Genomic DNA, 14,719 nt, shown 5'->3' on the forward strand with positions numbered 1-14,719 from the left:
GTTGATATGGCCGAGTTGGTCTAAGGCGCCAGATTAAGGTTCTGGTCCGAAAGGGCGTGGGTTCGAATCCCACTGTCAACAATATATTTTTAAGTCTTTTTTTTTCCCAATAAACCTTGTCAACAATATATTTTTGTGTTTTTTCTTTTAATAAACCTTGAGATAGTTTTGATAAATCGGACCACCAACTTTAAAAAATTTAACCAAATTTAAGATTCAGTTAGTGTTAATTAAACTAGATTCTTTGCAAGTGTTCTTCTAGGTCCCCTAAATAGGTATTTGACTGTTTGCTTCCCTTGGTATTTAAATCATTTAACATGATCTTTTTACTATTTGACCGATTTCAAGAATTGATTCATACGAAAGAATGGAGCATATTCTCAATATGATGTCATTTTCTAACTTGTCTATTTTATTTATGGATTTTGATGTTAAATATTCAGTGCTACTGTATGTATTAATGATAATTATATCCATTATTTTTAAATTTATTTTATTTTATATCTTTTGTTGACATGTTTCATTATTTATTTAATTTATAAGTATTATAATTCCAAATATTAAATTTTTTTCAGAGATATCCGGAAACATCTTTGGGTAATAAATTTATCAGAATAAAAAAATTGTTTTCTAATTATTTTTCATACGAATATGTAAATCTTAAAAAAATAAGATTAGATTTTGATAAAATGAAAAATAATGGAAAATTTATCAAAATTCATCATGTATACATTTACTGGAATAAATTTATTTGTTTAAGTAGCATTAAACTTTAATAAAAAGTTTATATTATTAATAATGACGTCAAATTTTAATAGTATGAACTCAATTTAAGAGATTTTGATTTCACCATCAATGAATATCATAAAATTGAATAAATTTTTCATAGCTTCATGTCATACTGGATATATAAAATTCGGCAAAAACCAAATTAAATACATTCTCGACATAAAGTTGTTATATATAGACAGCACAAACCTTTTGCCACCCCCACAAACCCTTAAAACATATACCAACTCTAGTCACTTCTACTTCCATCTATCTTACAACAATCATTCTGTTCTATTTTCCTTTGCAATGGACATCGAAGAAGATCACCAGGAACTTCAACTTCTACCTTCGCCTAACTACACCACATCTTCTTCCTTACACGCACCTAGGTGGCCATCAGAATTATATTCATACATAAACTACCGATCAGACAACAAATTTGAAGCACTGTCTTTAGATCTTCAATTATCGGTCCCTGACGGAGCAGAGAGAGTAAAATGGCAAGCAACGGAGCAGACTCGATTAGCAGCATTGGAGAAGGCTTATGTGGAACGCGTGAGGGATCTAACCCGAAGAGAAATGGAGATGGCTCAGTCCGAATTTTCGAGAGCTAGGCTCATGTGGGAGAGAGCAAGAGAAGAGGTGGAACAGGCGGAGAGATTGAAACGCAAGGCCATTCGTTGGATTAATCCTACGTGCATGGAGATTACGTGCCAATCTTGCCGGCAAAAGTTCCGATCTTAATTTATCTATGAATTTGAACGATTTTGATTAGAGTCAATCTATGGATTGATGTTTCATTGTGTATTTTTTAATCAATTTTGATTGTTATTCGCTGCATGTATTATGTATATATATTTCTTTTAACTGTTTGTAAAACTACGTGGATGTGTTAAAGTTTGGTCCAGTTTAAGTTCTGGATTTCTGTTTGTAATATTTTATCAGGAGAAATAATTATTGTAGCAGTTTTCTCCCATAATTTACAAGAGTGAATAAATTTCTAGAATTAAATTTCGTAAGTACGTATTATTAAACTTCACAGACTAATAATATTGACACATGCATTTCATATAGTTTAAGACTGTGGTCGTGACTCGTGAATACGTATATATATTTTCAAATAACACAATGGTGCGCTCTAATTTAAATTATAATTTCAGATTTTATCGTTTATACAAGTCGGAGACATATAACATTGTTATATTCAGAATTTCAAGTGAGGCCATCAATCTATCCTATGAATCCAGGCGTTGGTATTAACTATTACTATTTGTGGCTTAGCTTTCTCGTAATTTGAGTGCTATTTATATATGATACATCTTCTTATAGTGCTCGAAAAATGGGTTTGGTAAGAGTAAAGGCCTAGATTTATTTATGAAATTCGGGCAATTAGGTGTACATAAACAAAGCTGGAAACACTAGCTGTAATCTGCTGAAGTTGTGGTGCTTGGGCTCGGTTTAATTAGCAAGTTCTTGCAAGTTAGTAATAACTTACTATATATATCCTTCACTGTGCCCACACACGGACACGCTATAACAACTAGGGTGTACCGAAAATTATGAATTTGATGATGTACATATATGAGCAGACTCAGATCCCTATATGTTGGTGAAAATGAAAATGAATCCCAACAAAGCGCATGAAAACAAGTTATAATTCAATGATCCATCGACTACAAGACGAGGATAAGCTCTGCTAACACTGTTGCCTACGTAGTATACTTGCTGTACCTGCAATTTATATAATTTATAGATATACTTCGTTCACAACTTTATCTATGTACTCTCCCCATCCGATTACCAAAGCCCCGCTATCTTTGTCCCTGATAAGTATATATCATGCATTTTCAATTATTATGATCTCCATGATTCTGCCAGACTTCTGGTTCATATATACTTCACTCGTTTGTAGGGACGGTTTTATCAAGAAAAATTGCATATTCAATTGTGCATGTCATATTTTGGATATATTTGTGATTATTTTATATATTTGACAACAAATTAAGTCGTTAATCTCAAGCACGATTGGATAGTCCGGTGGTTAAGAGTTTATCCTTTGTTATGCACCGGTCTCTTTATCGCAGGGATACAACTTTTTTCTCACATCATTTAGTACAACAATTTTGTCGAGCACCACTTGATGTTTGCAGCTCGGCCCAGTATTCTAAAGAAAACATCTCCTGATCGAACAATTCAGAGTATCTTTATCAATCAAATTCTGCATACATGATACATCCATCAATATAATTCAGAAATCTCCTACACAGATACAGAGATAAGGTCTGAATCACAAGATCATACGATAAATTAGCAGAATTTTTTCAAATTGTGAATCATCACTCATCAGGAGTTTGAATTTAAGCTCTAAGTGTACGCGCGTACGACATAAACGTACATACATACTCTGTACTCTATCTTGTGCAGTTGTGAGTGTGTTTGATCCTGAGAGGCCATGGATGCCGTGCATAATGCATATGTATGGATACATGCATAGATTTCCGGGGCCAGTCCATATATTTCTAGGAAGTCGAGGACCCAGGCAATGTAGGACATGCGCTGCTTGTTCAATTGTCATCAAGGCAGTCATTATGATTTATGACATCCTCTTACACTTGTCTCTTCGCTTTGTCTTCTGCCCCTTATCATATTTCATACAGTAGTGTTACTGTACGTTGGTTCTACTTGTAATACCATCCGGCTATTGATGTAGTGCACTTAATTAGTACTTATTTTATTTAGGTTGCATCGTCGGGATTTTCTTGATACTAGATGAAGTGCCAGGAAGACGTGAGGTTAAAGTGCTTGGAAGAGGACTCAGTCGGAATATTATATGATCCTCCTAAGCCCCCTTCCCAATATCTCGAGGTTTCAGAAGAACCGGTCACTTCACACGTATAATATTGGATGTCTAACACTCCAGTACTAAAATGTATACATATATGTCTAGGAAGATGACAGTAGTTACTTCAGACCAAAAGATTTCTGCAGGAGGATTCGAAACTCGGAAGGTAAGCTATACGTATCAAATAAATTGCTTTATTTCCTTTTAAAAACCGAAACTCACATAATTAGACGGCGGATTATTGATTGAATGGTAAGGTAAGACAGTGTGGAGTCAAATTCACTGTATGGAATAAAAGTCATAAAACTTTATAAAGGAGCTAGGGAAAGTCTGATAATGGTGGACTCACACCACCATTGCCATATATGAGATGAACATCAGGGAGTGGGGATACTTTTAGTTTGTCTTGTGCAAATATATTCATGAATTTGTTAAAGTGACAACAAAGCATTCATGATTGAGTACGCCTTCCATAGGTTTCAATAATGTTTGACATCGATGAAAATGAACGCACACGGATATTAATGGAGTATCTTACTTTACTTTAAAACGAATAGGGGTTATTAATGCGGGTATGCTTCGGTGATATGTTAATTATCAGACTTTATTTAGTTGCATGATTTTCTATTCACAGTTAAAGGGTGTGTTTTGGCAAAATTTGGAAACAAAACTTTGGATGTATTTTAATTGATTATAAATAATATATAGATTTTTAATAAGTTATATCTGATATTTATTTTATAAGGATTTTAGATAAAATATCACGAAATTGACTTAAAATTTTTAAGATTTAAATATATTACCTCAAAATCCATCAACACATACAAGTAGTTAACAAAAATGTTATAATCATTATAACGGATATAATTATCCAACAACAAGAAACTACTACCTCACTCCCAACTTAAATGAGCCAATTGATTTTGGTCATGCAACTTTAGGTGCATTGATCGTCTACTTCCGAGATTTATTTTTTTATTTTTTCTTTTGTAAATGGAAATTTCATATTTTAATTTTTATTTACAAAAATAAAATTTTAAAAATAAGTCATGTAGCTATGCGGTCAAAATTGTGTGCCCAAAGTCAACAGTGTCATCTAATTTGGGATGGAGGGAGTATACGTCTTAAAATACGTGTCGAGCAGTGTGAAAAAACGGTAAACAAACGAGGGGGAGAAAAATAGTATATAAGACGCCTCCATCGTATCACGAATCATATCATAAACTCCCTCTGTTCTAGAATGAACCATATCATATATATATTCTTTTATTTGGAATTGTAACTCTTTTGACTTTTTTCAGGTGTTTTTAGGAGCTTTGATCACATTTAAAAATATTTTTTTAAAATTTTGCATTTAATGAATAAAAGTATTATTATCATATTTTTATTCTCATAATATTTTTAAAAATATATTTTTAAATGTACGATCAAAACTCTTAAAAATACGTGAGAAATTCATAAACTAACATATCCAAAGAGAAGGAGAATAATTATTGTCACGTTCCATGTTGGAAGCCACTTTTTACATAAAACAAAATTATTTACATAAAAGATATTATAAAGGTATAAAAATAATGAAAGCATTAAAGATATTAGTTAAAATAATATAAAATATTGATACGAAATTATTAATTTTTCAAGATGTTATGATACAATATATTATTTTAGTATGAAATCTATTTCATGTATTTAATATTTCGATAAAAGATCCCTATGCCGAGCAGTGTTTATCCAATAAACAATTTCATAGTTGTTTGATGATACATACAACAGTCGTAATTAAAATAAATTTCTATCACCGTCTAGCGTTTTTACTCGTTGGAAGACTAAAATAATTATTTATCTCCTCAACACTTTTTTAACTAGACAATCGAAATAAATATTTAATAAAAAACACTGAACATGATAAAAATTTCTTATAATCGTGAACATTGATACATGACAAGATAATTTTTTTCGGCTCTACACAGTGGGTCGACAAATATAATGACCGGTTCATACTGTTGTTTAGTTTAGGAGACCGGATTTGACTTATATTTCAAAAAATTTATAAATACAATTTTCATAATTATTTTATTAATTTTTGATAAATATGGCTTATGACTTTACAAGTGAATATCTGTTTTAATAAATTCTCGGGGTGAGTCAGGTTCGAACTCAGAACTTGAGACGACAGAGGATAAGTTTTTAACCGCTTGAGCTATTTATTTTATTATTTTAGGTTTGAATATTTATAATTTTTTTAAAAATAAATAAATACTATGAAATTATTTATTTCAAAAAGTATGTCAAACAACGAAAAAAATCATAAAAAAATAATGAGACGGATTGAATATTAAATGACATATATTTTCTGTATTTAGGATGTTTTTGATTTATTTTTTTATCCGGAGTTTTGTTGGGTGAGATGAAATTAACGGGGGCGTATTCGATTGAAATTTTAATGGATTGTTTTTAGTCTATGACTTTTAATGAATTTTATGTGATTTTGATTTTTTGCAGATTTTTGATAAAATGTGGCAGTGTTGATAGGATTTAAGCACATTGTTTCAAAATCCTATTGATTTTAGTGGGATTTTAAAAAACTTAAAATACACTGAAAAATGTAACAAAATCCATCATTTTATGAAATTAAAAAAATCCATCGACAATTGAATACTATCATATTTTAATGGATTTTAAAATATAATTTAAAATCCCTCATATAATATAAAATGTCAATTGAATACTCAAAATTTTAATTATTTTTATTTCAGATTTTATGAATGAAAAAAAATGATTTAATATCTCAAGTAATTGTCGCAGAGTTTAATTTTAGATTTTACAGACGCACAAAAAGTCCGGGAGATTCACAGAATGAACCCTAGAATTCATCACCGCAACGCCGCGCCGGTGAAGATGAAGAAGAAGGTTAAGGAGGAGAAGAATGAATACGAGTTGTGTAAAGTTTGTAAAATAAATCACAACCTAGGTCGACGCCACAACTTTTACCCAAACCACATCAAATCTCTCTCCTCTTTTCTCTCTCGTTTCCAAACAAAGCTTTCCGATGTGCGTTTCTTTCTCAAAAACCCTACAATTCTTCTCCCTGAACATGCCGCTCGCAATCGTCTCTGGTGCGTCTTCTGCGATTTTGAACTTGACGAAATTGATAGTTCCTTCGCTTGGTCAGTCTCTCTCTCTCTCTCTCTCCCTCCTTCACTCCTTTACTCCCACCCTCTCTCTTCTCTCCCCCCCTCCCTCTCTCTTTCTATCTATGTACATCTCTGTATCATTTTATTGTTGGTTGCTATTAGAGTAGTAGTATACCTTAGTTAATTGAGTTTATGGCTATACAATTTGAAAGGAATAGAAAATTTTGAGTTATCACACTTAATTAAATATCACGTGTTAAGTAAAAATTCTTAATTCAAACTTTAATTGTCATGGGCTGACTGGGTTAGTGGGTTATACCTGCAAGATAGAACAAGTATAGTGAGAGGCAAACATATGAATATATGACTTTTCTCCAGACTGGAAGAGGGGAGGGCGAGGAGATTTTTTATTTATTTTTTGTTTATTTGTTTGAAGTTTGAACATATTGAGCTTTTGCTTGCTTTCAGTGCTAATGCAATTAACCATCTGGCAAGTGCTGATCATCTGAAGAGTGTAAAGGATTTTCTCTGGAGATATGGTGGTGGGATGGACCGCATAGATTCTTTTCGTATTGTTGAACTGGATCTGGCCAAGGTACTACTCTTATTCTCACAATAATTTACATGATCAGGATTTAGGGGTTTGTTTTAAAGTTGTTAATTGTTTTTGTTCAAGTAAAAATCTAAATCTGACTAATATTTATTTTCAAGCACTTGTCGCATGTGAAACAATTAAATCTATTTGTGTTGTAAGTTAAAAATCATGCGAGTATAGCAGAGTCTCCAAGATCACTTAATTTCAACTCCAAAAAGATAGGACTTGTGCCTTGTTTGTCACCTGTAATTGAATATGCTGTTAATTTATGTTTAATGCTTCAGAGTGTTAATAATTTAATATTTTTGGCTTTGAGACGTGTTATATCAGTCCGGGATGTAGATATTCATTGCTGTAACTAAATCTATTAAATAGATTTTATTTATTCAATATACTTAGGTAGCAATTTTACAATCAGTAACTTGGAGAGATTAGACCTGCTTATTTGTTGGTGTTTGTCTGGATTGGGATAATGGATTCTTAAAAGGTAAAATAGCTCAATATCTTTTATCCATGTAATATATAAACTGTGGATTTTAGCCTTTTGTATAAGAAATTAATTACTTTTCTAATACAAGAGATGACTTGATCACCTATCTTTTGATAGACACATGAGGTTCCTTTAGGGTACTCTCCTTATAGGATTATAGACAGGATTGCAAATCAAGCCGTTGCAGATTCATTATAAACTTTTCTTGCTTTAGAGTTGCATCCTGTTCTATTAATACACGAAAAAGCTGTCAGAGTATCTTACTTTTGCTATATTTTGTCGGTCTTTTTTTATAGTGTTAGTATGTTCCTTTCACAGAAGTACATAAAATTTACCGTTAGCTGGATATATGTTCCTTAACCACACTCTCAATTAATTGATTTCTCCTGATATCTGTGCATTTCAGTGGGAGAAAAAGTGCAAATTGTTGAATGAAGCTGCTAATAACGGATCCCAAAGACTTCTTACAGGACCTGTGAATGATATCCACAATGAACTGAACTCTGAAAATTTTTATAATTGTGACAGAAATACTATCCATAATTTAAATTCCAGCTTTACAAATGGTGTTGTACCTTTACAAAATCACACACTTGAGGAATATCAGGTATCTGGAATCGCTGAATTTGATGGTCATGTACATGGTGCTAATTCTTGTACCAGCACAAGCTCAGGCACACAATTTGGTACGAATACCAGGAGTATAATTTTTTACCAGTTGTATATTTGCTATACAATATATGTAACATCCCACATCGGTTAGATAAAAAAAGTATTTGGGCCTTTATAAGCACAAGCAAATAACTAATGTATACCAAATTGCTAGCACTTTTGGGCCGACCTGTGGTGGGTTGTTGGGTCCGGTATGCATCCAGTTGTGGGCTTGGGATGTTATAAATGGTATCAGAGCCATCCCAAGCCCACAACTGGATGCATACCGGACCCAACAACCCACCACAGGTCGGCCCAAAAGTGCTAGCAATTTGGTATACATTAGTTATTTGCTTGTGCTTATAAAGGCCCAAATACTTTTTTTATCTAACCGATGTGGGATGTTACAATATATGTTATAATTAAATTTTCCAATATGGATTTTCTTATATCCAGTGGTCATCTGAGTTATCTCGTTTTTATAATCAGGTTACATGGATAACCAGCATGCTAGTATTTTAAATGGTAGGATTGGAAGTCATCCAAATGGTGGGGTAAGTATACCGACCACAATGATATTTCTTAGAAAGTAATTACTTAGGGAGATTGTTCTTCCCTTTGGGTTCTTATATTTTTCATTTATCTGCCTGTATTTTCTGCTGCAAGGCAGAATATTTTTTTGCTTCTTAAGGGATCTTGCGTTAGGGTATCTAATATAGCTCCTCTTACATTTTATCCTATGTCCACCAATTATATATAGTGTCCCTTTTGTCTGGCACTACTTTGTGTAACAGGTGATCTTAATCTATGTTACTCCGACTCGGGTACGGAGTGTCGGACACGACACATATTCGAGTGTCGGACTTGGGAACTATGAAAATTGGGGACACGGGGACACTGTCCTATTTTTGGACACGGGTACGGGGACACCGTAATATACTAATTAACAAGTATGGTAAGTTAGACATCTTAACAAAAAGTAACAATAAAACTCATATTAAACATGATTTTGTAAGGGATTCTACAAATTAGGCGTCTTTTTTACTTAAATCCCATTCTTGCTTCTTTTTTCTCAGATATTTCTTTTGAATTATAAGTTTTACTCATATTTGATTTTTAAATTGGTTAAAGTGTCCAAATTTTAGTCAAAGGATCCAGCACGAAATAAGTGTCGTGTCCGAGTGTCCGACACGGGTACGGCAACCTAAATAGAAGAGTCGGAGTAACATAGATCTTAATCCTTATTGAGATTTGAATCATGAAATTCACATTAGGTTTTTGGTCGGGTAAATAGGATCAGTAGAAGAAATATTGAAAAGCTGCTTAAATTTGGGTTAGATGCTGGAGTAACCAAGTATATATGTATGTGTGTGTCCAAAAGCTTTCATGTGATTAAGTTATAACATGTAATTAAGCTTACAGCAGGAAAAAGATACTGACTCTAATATATGAGCATGTGCTATAGAATCTATCATGCGAATTCTGTTGGCTTGTTAGAATAAGACGAAGAGAATGTTTTCAATTATAGTCTGTTTAAGACTTGCACGATTTGAAACTGTATAAAGTCGAGTATGCCATTGATTTGTTATCAAGATGTTATCTCTATGTTTCTATCAGTTTTTATTTCTTAAATATTTTGGGTGCCCTTGTCCTGTTCTATTTTCGTAGGGGTATTTACCACTGGGCCTTTTTCTTGTTAAATCCTGCACTGCAGACCTAATACAATTGGGTTTGGTTTTCTATAATCCTATAATGTTTTTATGTGTCTACACCTTATTCTGTCTGTATTTGCTGGATTTTAAACTCGTATCTTGCAATATACTTGGCAAAAAGTTGCTGTTTGACTTCTGCAAAGCATTTAATTTCATTGATGTAGATGAAACAGGTAATCCAACATGAAAGAACAAACGGCGAGAGAAGTTTTCAGGGTATGTATCTTTCTTTATACCATATTGTCTCCTGAATTCACCTAGGGGTTACCCTTATAAGGTGCATGATAGTAAGCTGCAATACTCATGTGGATGATTTGAGTCGCGGAGTATGTATAAATGTGTGTGTATAAACTATAAAGAGATTAAATGAATTGATTATGAAACTATACTTCCTCTGTTTGCTTTATCTATGTTTTCAGGTCTGCAGAAGCTTCATCGAGTTCCGTCCATAGCAGGTGACAACGCAACAGGAAATGTTCATTCTGGAGGACCCCCTCCATGGTTTAGTTCGACTGATAAAAATCTACCCAATGATAAACAGAGATCAGGTATTAAACATTTAAGATTTAAGAATGAGTTACATTCATCATCCTGTATATTTTCCAGTAACTTGGTTTAATGTCTTGCTTGTCTTTATTAATCAGGGAAGTCCTCTAAATTGAATCCTAAAAGGGTTGGAGCCGCTTGGGCAGAAAGGAGAAAGATGGAGATGGAGATGGAGAAGAGAGGAGAGATTGTAACAACTAAATTTGATTCTAGTTGGCTCCCTGATTTTGGTAGAGTTTGGCAGTCCGGTAGCCGCAAGGAATCTAAGAAAGAATTCCAAGTGGAGATCAATACATCCCACAAGGATGAAAGTCAAGCTGTGACGCCAGCTGAGTTGCAGCCTTATGTCAGCATACGACAGGTAAGCTCCAATTCTCACCTAATGGCTCCATCTGCTGCCACTTATCCAATTCTGAAGAAAGATATTTTAATTTTGCCAAAATTTGGGGAATATATGTTGATCTTTATGTGATATCTAAAACAAGTAGCTCTTTAACTTTATTTTGAAACTTTGAGTGTTGCTTCATATGATACATTAATTGCAAATCCAATAATGACAGGTTTGATGTGCCTAGTAGAGTTTTTTCATGTGTGTATATTTTTGTATAATACAATTACTTTAATGCTATTTTTTGTATTTTATATTTTTTTTAATTCTTTTTTATCTGGCTTGCAACTTTGTTAACAGAACTGCGCCAACATTATATATATTTTCTCTGTATTGTTTGTGTAGCGGACAGGCAAATGATAGATATTGCTGATATGCATTTCAAGAGAGCCAACAAATCCTTAAAAAAAAGAGAGAGCGAACAAATGACTGTACAAGCATCTGGTATGGTTGTGTTTTACTTGTGCATATACTATGTATCTCTCTTCTCAGCTCAAACATCGCGGAGGACAACAGGCAGTTTGGAAATCGGTGCTATCTTGGGTTTGACAAAAAGAAAATTCTAACACATGTTCATTATTGGTCAAAATATGTTCTGAAGTTGAATAAACTGTGTTCAACTAGTATTTAGTCTGATCTATATATCTATTGGCGATGATATTGTTCATCAATGTGGTTTTTGCTGGTCCATGATTAGTCCAAAACTTTTTTGCTTGTACTCGCTATATACAGCAGTTCTACACTACAGTTCTCAACTTTTTTCTGCTATATATTATATCAAAACCATATACCCTCAAGCTTATATCTAGAAGCAGCAAAAAGCCTGCGATCCTCTGTATAGTAGCATTTCTAGGTTATTCAAAGCTGTAGGGTATTCATCTTTCTAGCAATCCTATGCATTGCAGAACCTTGTAGAATTGACCTCTTTGGCGATATGAAAATTCCAAAATCTACCTTTAGAAGAAACCAAATTCTCTTCACAGAAGAACTCCCAAGAAAACCACTTTTCGATCATACGATCCACATCATGTACTATTACGTTGGTCATATTTCCTCTTCTTGCTAGTACACTTGCAGTATAGATGGTAGCCATTCTTCCTGGTGATTCTGGTCCCTCCCCACTTGGTCCATCGACTATGACAACATCCCAATTCAGCTTATATACTTCCTTTGGAAGCTCTTCTAATGTTAGCTTGCACCTTGGCATGTCATGTAACCCTGAGTTTAGAGCACAGCGTGGGTTTGTTCTTGCGTGCTTAAGCAATTTGTAAGCATCTTTGGCATATGTCTGATACCTTACCTCTTTGACTGTAATATTTTTGGCATATGTATTTGCATCCCTTAGCTTGCTGGGGTTATCTTCAAGGAAAATAGTGGTGCCTCCTGCATTGAGTAACGAGGCTACTGCAAGGTACTGGTGTTCAAGCCCAAAGATCAGAATGTTGCAGGGAGCCTTGTGAGAAATGAGATGAGAAAGGAAGTGGAATTCTTTGTCCGTGAGGCCACTGACATTGGAAAATGAGGGAGGTTGAGTTGATGGGCTTTGTCTGTGTTGTGTAGTCTTATTACAAACATGAGGAGAGGAACATGCATTCACAAGAGCAGGAGGCATGAAAGCAATCTGTGTAGAAATAAATGTAGTACGAATAGTGATCCATAGAAGTCTGAGAAGTGAAATGGTTATCAATACAAAAACTAAGGTTTTGATCAATTTCTTGCTAGTAACGCCCATTGGTTGACTATATTTCCAACCTGTTTTTGTTTTGAGTTGTGGCGGAGAGGTGAGAAGAAGCGATAATTGAGGATTGGGAGAGTAGTTTTGTGGAGGCATATTGCCTGCTTCATTCAGCAGTAAGAACCACTTCATATTATAGGATGGTGGGAAAGTTTCTGTTATTTGAGTTTGGGCGAGAATTCTTTTGAGTGCACAAGAAGGTAGAGCATACTTTTTTTGGAAGAATCTCTTTTCATTAAGCTGTCAACCGGTCACCAATTGGCTGTAATTTTGCTTCCTTGAAAAATTAAGCTAGTGGCCATGTGTAACCCTGCAACCGGCTATGTAAAAGAAAGAAAAAGCAGAGTTTGGTGATGAAATGATAGTATATGGTGAAATATGTAGGGTAGATGTTACTGGGCTAATCATTCATTATTCTATACTTGTTTGGTAGACATGAGCCTAGATGGAAGTTTAGTGAGGGTAGTTGCAATGGCGTTTTCAGATCTGAAAATGAAATTACTATTTTCACGTTTAGAGTAGATATATGAATATATAACAGCACTATTATATTTATAATTTGTGATTTTAGTGTGTTACATGCATACAATAGTTTGTTTCTAGAATGATAGATACCTAGTAACAAACACTACCAAATGTATGCTTTATTTTCCTTGCAGTTAGCACTATTTTTCTCAAAATGTTGACGTTACTGGTGTTCGAGTTAAGTTGCAAGGAGGACAATTTCTGCATTAACCTTGGATGCTGCGATACTTGCAGCCAACGGGTGAAAGTATAGATTGATCAAATGGATGAAAAACAGCAGCATTTTGTTCTTGTTTCCTTTAATTGTTTTGGTCTTTGTATTCTAGTTTGAGAAATTGTTTATTTTTATAAATAAAAGAGTAGTAGTGTGTGAGAAAAGGAGATTTCTATTTATTTATTTCCGTATCTTACGGTCTTACACAGGCCCTTTTGTTTGTATTTTTGTGTGCAGAAAGTAGGTTCCAATAGGTTTGATAAATTTGAAAACAGTTTTTCTAATAACGGGGGTGTATTCGATTGGGATTTTAATGCATTGTTTTTAGTCTATGGATTTTAATGGATTGTATGAGATTTTGATTTTTTGCGGATTCTTGATAAAATGTCGCAGAGTTGATAGGATTTAGGTACAATGCTTCAAAATCCCATTGAATTTGGTGGGATTTCAAAAAACTTAAAATACACTGAAGAATGCAACAAAATCCACCATTTTATGAAATGAAAAAAAATCCATCAACATTTGAATACCATCAGATTTTAATGGATTTTAAACAATCCCAATCGAATACCATCGGATTTTAAAACATAATTTAAAATCCCAATTGAATACCACCAGATTTTGTAGCATAATTTAAAATCCCAATTGAATACCTCAAGATTTTAATTGATTTAAAACAATCCCAATCGAATACCCTCGGATTTCATGAATGCAAAAAAATGCTTTAAAATCCCAATCTAATACACCCCTCTAAGCCTTTTGCTTGTTTTTGGCCTAAGAAGTTGCTAACAAATAATATGTTCTAGGTCCTCATACTTATAAAACAAAATGATTTTTATGATTTTCCAAAAATAGCTAAATATTTTAGTGTCAAATTTATATATCTATATTATATTTATATTATTAAATCAGAATATTAAAAATTTGTTTAATATAGGCGGTCGGTATCTGCGGAAAGTATAATAATAATTAAATTAGGGTTTAATCAAAAGTCTGCCCCACTATTACAATTTAAAAAATGAATGATTAAAAGTTGATGGGCTCTTTGATCGTGACTAACAGACATTAATTCGAAAGCAAAAATAATAAGTATAAATATCACATTGACGATTCTAA

At 33.4% G+C, this 14,719-nt stretch overlaps 3 protein-coding genes and 1 non-coding gene across 6 annotated transcripts; 3 read left to right on the top strand and 1 right to left on the bottom strand.

Annotated features, from left to right (window-relative positions):
* On the top strand, positions 1-81 carry TRNAL-AAG (transfer RNA leucine (anticodon AAG)). Its single transcript has one exon. It is a non-coding gene; the product is annotated as a tRNA-Leu (tRNA).
* Positions 82-1,077: 996 nt separating this feature from the next.
* Positions 1,078-1,515, top strand: LOC108208352 (protein indeterminate-domain 16). Its single transcript, XM_017378882.2, has one exon. It carries the CDS (start codon positions 1,078-1,080, stop codon positions 1,513-1,515), a length of 438 nt encoding a protein of 145 aa, XP_017234371.1.
* Positions 1,516-6,411: 4,896 nt separating this feature from the next.
* Positions 6,412-11,884, top strand: LOC108209665 (TITAN-like protein). 3 transcript variants are annotated; one of them, XM_017380700.2, is made up of 8 exons: positions 6,415-6,780; positions 7,216-7,342; positions 8,239-8,518; positions 8,973-9,037; positions 10,360-10,411; positions 10,615-10,743; positions 10,840-11,102; positions 11,475-11,884. In XM_017380700.2, exons 1-8 carry the CDS (start codon positions 6,470-6,472, stop codon positions 11,487-11,489), a joined length of 1,242 nt encoding a protein of 413 aa, XP_017236189.1. In that variant the 5' UTR covers positions 6,415-6,469; the 3' UTR covers positions 11,490-11,884. The 3 variants fall into 3 exon arrangements, with proteins under 3 accessions (XP_063944066.1, XP_017236189.1, XP_017236190.1); XM_017380701.2 differs by having other exon boundaries at positions 10,369-10,411; XM_064087996.1 differs by lacking the exons at positions 10,840-11,102; positions 11,475-11,884 and having other exon boundaries at positions 6,412-6,780; positions 10,152-10,411.
* Positions 11,823-13,246, bottom strand: LOC108207707 (arabinogalactan O-methyltransferase 2). Its single transcript, XM_017378139.2, has one exon. It carries the CDS (start codon positions 12,994-12,996, stop codon positions 12,022-12,024), a length of 975 nt encoding a protein of 324 aa, XP_017233628.1. The 5' UTR covers positions 12,997-13,246; the 3' UTR covers positions 11,823-12,021.
* Positions 13,247-14,719: the final 1,473 nt, after the last annotated feature.

This window comes from Daucus carota, chromosome 2, assembly GCF_001625215.2.
Source record: "Daucus carota subsp. sativus chromosome 2, DH1 v3.0, whole genome shotgun sequence".
Taxonomy (NCBI): domain Eukaryota; kingdom Viridiplantae; phylum Streptophyta; class Magnoliopsida; order Apiales; family Apiaceae; genus Daucus; species Daucus carota.